This window comes from Rattus norvegicus, chromosome 1 (assembly GCF_021556685.1).
Source record: "Rattus norvegicus strain SHRSP/BbbUtx chromosome 1, alternate assembly SHRSP_T2T, whole genome shotgun sequence".
In the NCBI taxonomy this organism is placed as follows: domain Eukaryota; kingdom Metazoa; phylum Chordata; class Mammalia; order Rodentia; family Muridae; genus Rattus; species Rattus norvegicus.
Window position 1 is genome coordinate 235,650,183 of NC_141534.1, and position 11,332 is coordinate 235,661,514.

The following is an 11,332-nucleotide window of genomic DNA, read 5'->3' on the forward strand; positions in this document are numbered from 1 at the left end:
AAGTGTATTGTCTTGGCAGTTCTAAAGGCCAGGAAGCTCTAGTTCAGGGAATTGGAGGGTTGGGTCCTTGTGAAGGCTGAAGGAGAATCTGTCCCAGTCCTGCCTCCTGGCCTCATCAAAGGATGTCTTCTCCTTGTACCTGTTCATCTTGTCTGTGCCGTACACACTGTGCCCTCATTTCCGTCTCTCCTAAAGACACCAATTATGTGGACTAGATCTGCCCTAATTCACCCTGCTTAACTACCTATATATAAGGTTACCCTCTGAGATCCTGGAGGTGAGGGCTTTAAATGTGAATTGGGGTGGGGGAGCAGGATTTGACATTCAGGAAGGACCAAACCAGAACTTAGCACCCTCATCACAGTGAGCTGGAAAGGGCATAGAAGATGTGAATGAAAGCTTACATGATGATGGGAAAGAAAATCATAGCCGCCATACTTTCCCCTTGTAATCTGAGTAACTTGTTCAATAATAGGGAAAAAAAACACTTTGAACATAAGACATAATTATGATCAAATTTGTACCTTAGTAATTAATATATCTTGTGCTACTTACTTAATCTTATAAATTCCCCTTTTATGGTAAAGTGAAAAGGACAGGCAATGGTTTAAAGGAGAAACTCATATACAGACTCTGGACATAGGTACTGAAGAAACGTGAAGCCCGTCTCTAGGTAACCTGTTCAGATTATTCCAAAGTACCCTGAAAGCCATCCCTTAGCTGCTGCTTCAAATCCAGGTAGCCTCCCTATCAGAGCTCCAGGTTTGCCAGGGACTGGGGGAGGCCACGTCCTCACTACGCTGTTGCCTTCTCTTCAGTTCGTCTTGACTCCGATTGAAGTTGCCATTGAAGACATGAAGAAGAAGACCTTGCAGTTAGCGGTGGCCACTCACCAGGAGCCCCCTGACGCGAAGATGCTCCAGATGGTACTGCAAGGCTCTGTGGGAGCCACCGTGAATCAGGTAGGTGGGGCTCACGGATGGCAGCTTGGCTGGGGATTGTGTTTCTGCTCATGTGGTCCACGCTCTTCTTAGGAGTTGATGAGGAACCAGTCCACGTGCAGTCGTCCTTTAAAATAATTCTAGAAAGGAGTAGACTGTACTTCAGGAATACTATTTTCTCAGAGTCTCCAATTTGGGACCAGATCTGGCAATATAACCCAGGACCAGAGTCCTATAGCAGAGAGCTGACTTGAGTCCAAGATAGGTAGAGCTCTATGCAGACCTTTGGACTAATTCTAAGAATGTGTATATGGATGAAAAGAGGGCATCTGTCTCGTTGGTTAGGTAGCAGATATTCCCAACATAGCAAGTGCCTTGCCAGCAGGACTGATCTGGGACTGGGTTCTCAGGTCACTTTGACAAGATTACTGTTTTCATTCCTGTTATAACCATCCCGCCCGAGTGGAATGTTACTCAGAACTAGCCTGTCTCTGATGGAGACATACAAGCCCAGTTAGTACTTTCTGTCTAGTGACCCCCTTTTGATGTTGGGTCTTCATGCTGCCACACCAAAAACTCAGTAGCCATTGTTCTTCCCAGCTAACACCTTCTCCATCTGAGGCTCCCCTGCAGAAATTGTAAGTCTGTTCAACTCAGGGAGATCAGAGGTAGTAAACAGGAGAAATGTCCAAGATTAGAAAAACATTAGAGGGAGGCTTTTGCTTTTGTGCGTCCCCATCCAATGAAGAAAACAGAAGCCATTTACTCTCACAACCATAGGCCACAGATGGCCTGTGAATTCTCTGGCTCAAACCAGGGTTTACATAAAGAGATTCCTCCACTGGGGCCACCAGATAAGCAGGTAAGCTTGGACAGGGAGAGGTAGCCCCTGCTTTAGAGGAGCCGCTCACAGCAGTAGGCTTCGCTGCTGTCACGTTACCCTGTGGCATGAAGGGAAAGCTGTAGGGTTAGCATTGGATTGCGAAGACGCTCTCATACCAGTCTGTATTCTCCTGAAGCTCTGGTCCTCCTCAGGAATCAATTTCCTGAGAAACTCAAGACCTCCCTAGGCTTTCTGTTTTAGCAAAACAGGCTACAAAATTAAATGATCAAAGTAAGGAGCCCTCCCCACATTCTCTCTCTCTCCCAAGTAATTTAACTTTCATTCCAATTCCATATCGTGTTTCTCTTTCTCCATCAGGGCCCACTGGAGGTGGCCCAAGTGTTCTTGGCTGAAATTCCGGCTGACCCAAAACTCTACCGGCATCACAACAAGCTGAGGTTATGCTTCAAGGAGTTCATAATGCGGTAAGAAGGGAGGTGGGGGACACCGAAGCCTGGGCGCACACACACACACACACACACACACACACACACACACACACACACACACACACACGCTGAACCTTAAGGTCCAGGGCCGTAGAGCAACAGTGCTTGTACTATCCCTAAGAAACTAACACTTTTTGTGCAGGCTGCTTCATGGCTGCCGTGGCACTGTCCTCACAGTCATGTTGTAAGACAGATATTATCATCTTCGCTTTACACACGAGGCATGGGAGGTTTGGAGATGGGGGGCGGGGGTGAGTTCACTGATGGCCACACAGCCAGTTGGCAGCAGGGCTGAGCTGCAGCAGTCTTCTAGCTCTTGGCCATCCCTGCTTCTGTCTGGTCTGGTAGTCACTGAAACACTAAGTCAAAGCTGTCTGCATTTGTAGTGTGCAGTTCTGCAAATCGTACAGTGACTTACTATAGGAGCCTAAAACTAGGAAAGGGTCTAAAAGTGGCCTTTTGCAAAGAAGACGATGCATTCCCACACAAGCCAGCGTCACCTGTCCTACTGACTTGTGCACAGCTGCCATTAAGGGTAGCTGTTTCAGCCTAGTCAGAAAATGGCTCCCTGGGCAGGGCCTTGTGAGTTTTGCAACACAGACAGTTACCTCAAGTCTCCAGTGGTCCTGAAAGGAAAAAAAAAAAATGATGAGATAGGGTATGATGCCACTTCACTCATAAGAGAGAAAATCGTCAGAAGCATCTGTACCAATTGCCTTTACACGCAGAACCTTGGTGCAATGTCCAAGTACAGGAATAGTCTGGCATGGTGGACAGAGAGAAAGGAAGCGCCAGTTAGTTTGCCCAATTGAGTGACGACCCACTAGAGGGCTGCTGGCTGGTGAAGTTTGAGACTGTGCCTCATCATAAACTGGAGAAATGCCCAACTCCGCTGTGTGAGGGGAAACATTTCTTCCTTCAGTGAAGCACGGATATCTGGAACTGACTTATACAATAGATGACATCTAGGAATGCTGGTATATTTGGTTTCCTTTTTTGATGGCATGTTTCCTTTTCATAGCATGAAGGGCCCTAGCCAGTCCCTACTGGGCGTACTCTAGGCCTCTGGAAACTACAGTCAGAGCGCAAGGGCAGGTGACATTTCTCTTCCTAAGATGATCCTTTAATTCGAAGTCTTTAAAAGTGCTATTCTCAGCGAGTTGAGGCAAGAGACTTGCTGTGAGTTTGGGGTCAGCTCTGATGGACATAGCGTGCCCCAGACCAGCCTAGGAAGCATAACAAAACTCTCTAGTAGCAATGCTCTGGAGAAACCAGATGGCGCCTATCAAATTAAATCAAATCAAATGCAGACTGGTTCAGCAATCGTGGTGTAGGACCCAAGACTCTGGCGTTTGTTTGTTTGTTTGTTTGTTTGCTGCCATTTGCTTGACTCCTGTTTATACAACCCCACTCCCACCCCAAGCTCCCCAAACCTTATCTCTTCAGGCTCTCCCTTTTGTCTTCCTCCCTTCAAAAAGACAAGTATGCTCAAACAGCCGTTCTGAAGCAGCTGTCCATGCGGCCTGCCGCCCGATCCAGCATACATACACTCTGTACCACCGGAATGGAGAGGTGACCTCCTAACGCAGAAAGGCCATAGATAGAACAATGCTGCCTGCTACTACCACATCTAAGACACAACCACAGTTAACTTCCCCCTCTTCACTCCAGACAGGTCAGAAATGGTAGCTCATCAAACTGTACGTTTAAAGTGGGTGTAAGGACATGTAAGCTCCCCTCACAGCAGTGGCTGAAGCTTCCCTCTCCTCCTTGCTTGCTGCCTCCAATGGGGAAGCTGCCACTATTTGAGAACATGGACAACAGTGTCAAGTGCTTGCTTCCAGGTGACTCACTGGCAGGGTAGCCCCCTGCTGGGCCTCCTCCTCAGTGGGTTCTGTCACCTCAGCTCCTCAGGAGGCTGGTGGATATGCCAGAGCTCAAAGGAGACCCCAGCCAGCCTTCCCGTAAGGATTGCTCTGTGGGCACAGCCCCGGCCAAGTCTGTAGTTGCTTCTCCTGCCCCAGAGAGTGGCTTCTGAGTCAGCCGTAGCCGATCAGACTCAGCCGGAAGGCCTGGCAACCTGGCATGCAGCGGTCAGCACTGCCAGCCTCTTGGTACCCTCCCAATGGCTGCCAAGTGAGGACAAAGTCTTCTCTGCCTTTTCCCAAGAGGAAATGCCTGGAAGGTTCATAAACGCAAGCAGACAAATGTCACGAGTGTCTCCTCCCTCTTCTCCCAGACTTACTGGACCGTCAGAGGCACTGCAATGGTTTCTGGACTTTCTCTCCCTTAATGTGATTGTTCTCATTCCTGCAAAGGTCTGGGGCTTGGGAGATAGCTCAGTGGATAAGAACACTGTTGTGCACGCTTGAGGATTTGAGTTCAAATCCCTGCTACCTACATAAAAACCCAAATGCTGCTGTGCATAAATCTTTAAAAAAAAAACCAAAACAACAACTTATCAAAGAGCAACAAAGAGGAGAGGTGAGGAGAAACCGACAGGTTAAGGTAGACACCACTGGGGAACAATGAAAACCGTAACGATGACTGCACAGAGCTGAAAGCCCTGTGACCCCAGCGGAGGAGTGGGGCAGACACAGGACAATGGCTGGGGTTTGCTGGTCACCAACCTAGTTCCCAGGTCAGTAAGAGACCCTGTCTCAAGAAAAATCCTGATGTCTTCCTCTGGCTTCTCTATGCATGTACCTACATACACATGTGTATACACACCACACATACAATCACAATTAACAAATTATAAACATGAAGTGATTCCAGGGGCTGGAAAGGTAGGTCCACAGTTAAATGTGTGTACTGTTCTCTTTCAAGGAACCTGAGTTTGGTTCCCGGCACCCACATTAAGTAGCTCACAATTGTCTGCCACTCCATGCACTTACTTTCTTAGGGGACACAACCACCCACACACAGAACAATCCCTGCCTAAAATGAGGTTATGAGAGAAATGACAAGCCAAACTTACAGATTCAAAAAATGGGCAAAGTGCTGAGTTAGAGAGAGAGAGAGAGAGAGAGAGAGAGAGAGAGAGAGAGAGAGAGAGACAGAAAGACAGAGAGAGACAGAGAGAGAAAGAGAGACACCATAAGCCAGGTGTGGCCCTTGCCTTTAATCCTAGCACTTGGGAGGCAGAGGCAGGCAAAGCCAGCTCAGAGAGATCCAACACCTCTGACCTCATCAGGCACTTGCAGTCATGTGTATACATAAGCAAACACACACACACACACACACACACACACACACACACGCGCACGCACGCACGCACGCACGCACACGCACGCACGCACGCACACACATACACATAAAAATAAATGATTTTTAAAAGTTAAGTAAAATAAAATAAAAACTGACTTTTAGAAGGATTAAGTGACTTAAATTTTAATTTTTATATTTGAATTAGAGCCAGCCATATTCCGTACACCTTTGCAGGAACATGTGGCCACTGCCCCGGCAGTACGTATGCTGGCTCAGAGTCAGACAGCAAGGTGTGAAGTTGGTGGTTTTTAAGATGGTTTGGGTCAAAAAGGAACTTACTCAGTGTGCATGGAAACAGATCTGGAGGTTTCAGGAGTGTTAAATGGCGTGAGGCTTCTAGGAATCAGGTTAACAATGGATGACCTCTATGACATTGGGTCTCCATTGACACACTAAGGATGGCTAAGTTAAGCATGCTAAAAAGAAATCTGAGCCAGGGTGTGCGTGCGCGCCTCTCTCTCTCTCTCTCTCTCTCTCTCTCTCTCTCTCTCTCTCTCTCTCTCTCTCTCCTCAATGTTTTTAATCTGTAAGTTTAGGCTTCTCCTTTCTCTCACAAGCTCCTCTTAGGCAGGAATTGCTCCTGCTGTGCCATATACCCCAACAGATTATGGGGGTGGGGGCAGGTGAGGGACTTTCAGGTTCCAGATGCCTCAGGACTTAAATAACCCAGAATGGTTCTTAGTTTAATGCATTGGAGAGGAGGTATGTGTGTGGTACAAGCTTCAGATTTCAATGTTGCAAAACAACTTTCTCATTAAAGGCCTCGTGCTCATAGCAAGTTTGTTTTCCACTTCTCTGGGCAGCATTTTTCTAAGCCCATTTGCCCAAGTAAGTTAACTTTCTTCAAGGCTCTAAGCTGAATGCTGGAGGTTCAGGTAGAACCCCACAGTTCTGACTCGGGCTTCTAAGGCAAGGCCTAAAAGTCTGCTTCTTGAAAGCTCTGTGGGGGAGCTGATAAGCCATCAGGGTTGAAAACACTCTCAGTGGGGCTGCACTAATAGCTCACCGGGTATGTGCACTGGCTGCACAGATGTAAGGACCTGAGTTCAGATCCCAGCACTCCTGTAACAAGCACGAGGTCCCACACCTTCTGGTAACCCCAGCAATGAGGATAAGGGGAGACTGAAAGGTTGGTATCTCTAAGGTCTGCTGGACTGCCCCGGCAGAGATCGTAAGCCACAGGCTCAACAGGAGACCTTGCTCAAAGGGATAGGGCAGATGTGACAGAGGGAGCTACCCCATGTCCTCCTCTGACCTGTGAGTGCTAGCACAGGCATATGCATATCATACATGTTGACATGCACCGCACACATACCACACACACACATACTCACATATATTAGAGGTTGTGGTTCCACAACTTGACATCGTGGTGACCAAAAACACTTGCCAGCAGTAAAGATTTATTTGGTTCACAGTTTCTGGGGTTTCAGTCTATGATCAATTGGGTCCATTACTTTGGCCTGCAGGAAGGCAGGACAGTGTGGTTGGGAGCATGTTTTTGAGGAGGCTTGTTATGTCACAGTGGCCAGGATATAAAAGAAAAGGGATGATGAAGCTACAGACAAGATATACCTCCAAGGTCATTTCAAGGACTCACTCCCATCACTGAGGTGCTACCAGTGTTTTTTCCCAGTTGCCCATCAGACTGTGACCCTATCCATGGACTAGTCTATGGATGAGTTCCAGAGCCCCGTGATGCAGTCGTGGTACACAGTACCCATCAGTGGATAGCCAATGCTTGAGCACTGTGCCTTAAGGAAACATTTAGACAAGGGCAGAGGTCCTCAAGAAGCAGACTTACTGATACTGTTCTCCAAGCCGCTAAAATACAAACGCTGAGGACATGCAACTTCTTCTCTCTCCCTCAGATGCGGTGAGGCCGTAGAGAAGAACAGGAGACTCATTACCGCAGAGCAGCGGGAGTACCAGCAGGAACTCAAGAAGAACTACAACAGGCTGAAGGACAGCCTCAGGCCCATGATTGAGCGGAAAATCCCAGAGCTCTACAAGCCCATATTCAGGGTTGACAGTCAAAAGAGGTAAGAAGGAGCCAGTGTAGCCTCTTTCTGGGACTCAGAGATCATGGGGCCACCCCAAATCCAGCTTGCTCAGCTGTTCTTGGCAGAAAGCAGGAAGCCCATGCGGACTGAGGACCTGGAGTCAGGCCTCCAGCCAGTCTGTGGTTTGCATTCAGCCTAAACCTTCCCCTGACCTCTCCAAGCCCCTTATTATTGACCTTGGGCCAGTGAATCTCCAAGTCCATCCAATGGTGTGTGTAAGTGTGTAGGGGATAGGGGCTGAACAATATGAATGGGTCTCGGATACTCTTTTATGTACTAAGTTCCCAGGACCAATAGCTTTTTGGTTCATAATTTTCTCCCAACTATCTCTTTTAAAGGCTGATCAATCCTCCTCTGTTCTCTCTCCTTTATTTCAGGGACTCTTTCCACAGATCTAGTTTCAGGAAATGTGAAACCCAGTTGTCACAGGGCAGCTGAAAAAAGCCACCTTTGCCTGTAGTGACTGGGGCCCCACTACCTGGAAGGACTCACTGGTACGTCCCCAGCAGCCACCCAAGACTGACTGTCCAGCCAGTGCTCTGGAAACTTGTATTTATTAAAATATTTTTCATACTGCTGTACAAACAAGGCCTAAGCTGTTTCTGCCGAGTGGCCGGTCATGGTCCTCCCATGAAGTGATGTCTTCTGACCTATATCTGAATTCCTAAAATAAACTCAAACCGTGGACGGAAGAGTGGACCACTGTCCTGCAGCCTACTCCAAGTGAGCTTCACTCATCCCTTCAGTGAGAAGAAAAGATAAACTCCAGAGAAGTGAAACGTTTTCCAAATCATCTGTGAGAGGAAGTCCTACAGGAAGCCTGGTCTCATGCTGGCTGGGAATCTGGGAATAGATGGATCGATCACTCTACAAGCTGCTTTTTGCCCCTCCTGCATTGCTGGACTGAGTGCCATCTAGTTATCTCTGCGTTGTTGCTTCTGTTAAGCTGAGTGAGCCCACCTTTATCCAGGGGACAGTTGTACAGGACAGTACAGATCACCCGGCCACACGGCGCTGACAGCGCATTCCCCAGAGCGGGAGCAGTTCTCCCAGAACGTTTTGCTGGTTTCCTATACGCTTGCTCTCACTGTCTCCTTTCTCTTCTCTGGGATAAGGTGATTTATTTTTTTTTATTTTTTTTTATAGGTGATTTTTATACAAGGGTAATACTCTGCCTTCGCTCCAGAACATTCGTCCTCTGTGTGCTACAAAATATATGCTTTTGATTCTTTTTACAGTGTATTTTAGGAAAAAGAAAAACAAAGCTATGGTTTGAGAATTAAATTATATATTTTTTCATACAACTCACGACCTTAACGAATACTAAAGATGGAATACAGACGGCAAGCAAGTGGGAAGCTGGCACCCACCTTTAGTCCTAGCTCTCGGAGGCCAGCCTGGTCGACAGAGCGAGCTCCAGGACAGCCAGATGGACACAGTGAGACCAAGTCTCATAAATAAATAAATAAATAAATCAATCAATCAATCAATCAATCAATCAATCATCTCTGTGGGACTGCTGTTTGTGACTCTGACAACTTAAAGTGTTGTGAAGCTTCAGAGCCCCTGGTAGGAATGGCCTTAGTCAAGCAGTGCCCTCCGGAGTGGCTTCTAGTGCAGCGTCTAGCCCTTCTGGTCAGCATAGAGTTGTCAGTTGTCAGTTCTGAAATGCTCACACAAACCACCGAGCATGGGTTACCTTATTCTGAAGGAAGACATTGAAAAAAAAAAAAAAGTGGTTTGCTGGCTGTACTTACTTGAACTAGCATAAAGACAGACCTTGGCTGGCCCTTATCTGAATATAAATTCTAAACAAACGGAGCTAGGAGAGAGGAACTGTAACCATTCCTAGGCATGGCCCAAATAAGCTACCTTCTGAAAACAAGAATCCTGACAGTCCATGAAAGCCCTTTTGTTTTGGGCAAGCTAGAACAGCAACTCTCACTCTTTTAATGCTGTGACGCTTTAATACAGTTCCGCCTGTTGTGGTGACCCCCAGCCATCTTGTGGCTACTAAGTAGCTATAGTCTCACTACTGTTATGAATTTTAAACATCAGATATGCAGGATGTCTGATATGTGACCCCCACACAGGTTGAGAACCACTGCCCCAGAGAGAAACTCAGGCAGAATCTCCTGATTTGTTCTGTTCTCCCTCCTTCAGGGGACATGTGTCACCACACCTAGGAACGTAAATGTGAACACTTGCATGTACCTGACTGGGATTAGTAACTAGCTCACAAACTGGGCACTCTGGTTAACCTAAGCAGTCTTGGGGTTTTGCCTGTGGTGTGTTCAAGAATTTGGTCACGGTAGCTCTCATCCTCCTGGCTCATTCGTAGCTCTGGAAGGCTGAAGCTGCTTATGGTGAGTGACCTTGGTTTTACTCCTCTGGTCCTTTCCTTGGGGACTTGACCATTTTGACAGAGTTGATTTCCCTCAGGAATGTGTGAACTGAAAGGCGAAACCAGGAATGTCTTTTATGATGAAGGCATATGCCCTTGGCTCCTCCATATTTTAGTCTCTAAAAGCAAATCAAGTTCAGCAGTTCGTCTCTCCTCAGCAGGGCATGGCAAAGGTTTTTTTAATATTTGTCTTCAGTTGTATACCTGTGAGTGGAGCATAGGTTCACCTGAGTATGGGGAGCTTGGGTTAGAAGCATCAGGTTCCCCTGGAGCTGGAGTTCCAAGAGGTAATGAGTTTCCATGTGAACACCGGTGGAAACAACCCCAGGTTTTCTGCAGGAACAGTGCATACTCTTAACCTCTGAGCCATCTCACCCACCCCATGTCAAATAATGTTTTTAAACATAAAAAATTTGTTAAACATATTTAAAAATCACAACGGTACACATATTTGTCATCTGCCTAGGGAAGAAGTAAAGATACTTGCTGCTCAAGATGGCCAGTCCCTCCCAGGATACAAAGGTGACCAACGTCAAGGAATATCTACAGCCTGGTTAGTACTGGGGGACAAGAGGCAGGTATTGCAGAACACCAGTGGAATCCTGGGCTACAGATATGTCTGCCTCGGTAACCTTTCTTAAAAGGACAGAATATTTCCAATATATATATTTTAAAAATGTATTTCAGAGCTGGGCATAGTGTAGCACTCCTTTCATTCTAGCACTTAGGAGGCAGAGGCAGATGGATCTCTGTGAGTTCCAAGCCAACCAGAGCCACATAGTCAGACCCTGTCTCAAACAACAGCAAAACTGGGTATTAAGAGTTTATTGGCTTGTTCTATGCACTGGTTCAGTAGTCGGATCGATTCAGACCCATTTTTGTTCAGACTCCACAGCACATCCTGGGTTCATTGTTCATATTTCTTTTCTCTTGCTTGGCATCACCCTTGGGGTTTCAACAGTGGTCCCTAAGAGTTTCATCATGATGAAGCCCTGAGCCTCACAACCTCAAGTCACCGAGCCCTGCAAAGAAGAGAAGCCCTAGGCCCCAGAATTCTCAGTGTGATTCCTTGAGTTCACACTAACCGAAATGGCTTCTTCTCTTCGAGTTAGAAGTGGGGTCAATACCATCAGAACACAGATATCCCCAGTTGTCATCAGGAAGCCAGGGGAAAAAAAGAGGAAGTAGTTAAGTCAGAGGAATCTCTAACAGGGCTTTCTTTTTCAAAGCAAATGTAATCAGAAGGGGGAGGAGGCCAGCATTTCCATGGAGTTCATGTGCAACCACTGGCCTGGCAAGACAGGCCCTAGAGGAGTCGTGCA

At 47.0% G+C, this 11,332-nt stretch overlaps 1 protein-coding gene across 3 annotated transcripts in view; it reads left to right on the forward strand.

The window, feature by feature from the left end:
- Positions 1 to 9,111, forward strand: part of Dock8 (dedicator of cytokinesis 8) — a 191,425-nt gene extending 182,314 nt beyond the window's left edge. For 2 of the 3 annotated variants that reach the window (XR_015636764.1, XM_087583984.1), the window contains 4 exons: positions 819 to 962; positions 2,143 to 2,249; positions 7,415 to 7,585; positions 7,984 to 9,104. Coding sequence is in view for 2 of the 3 variants with exons in the window: in XM_087583984.1 (XP_087440110.1) it covers positions 819 to 962; positions 2,143 to 2,249; positions 7,415 to 7,585; positions 7,984 to 8,044 (483 nt within the window). In the remaining variant the exon portion in view is untranslated. 3 annotated transcript variants of the gene reach the window in all.
- Positions 9,112 to 11,332: the final 2,221 nt, after the last annotated feature.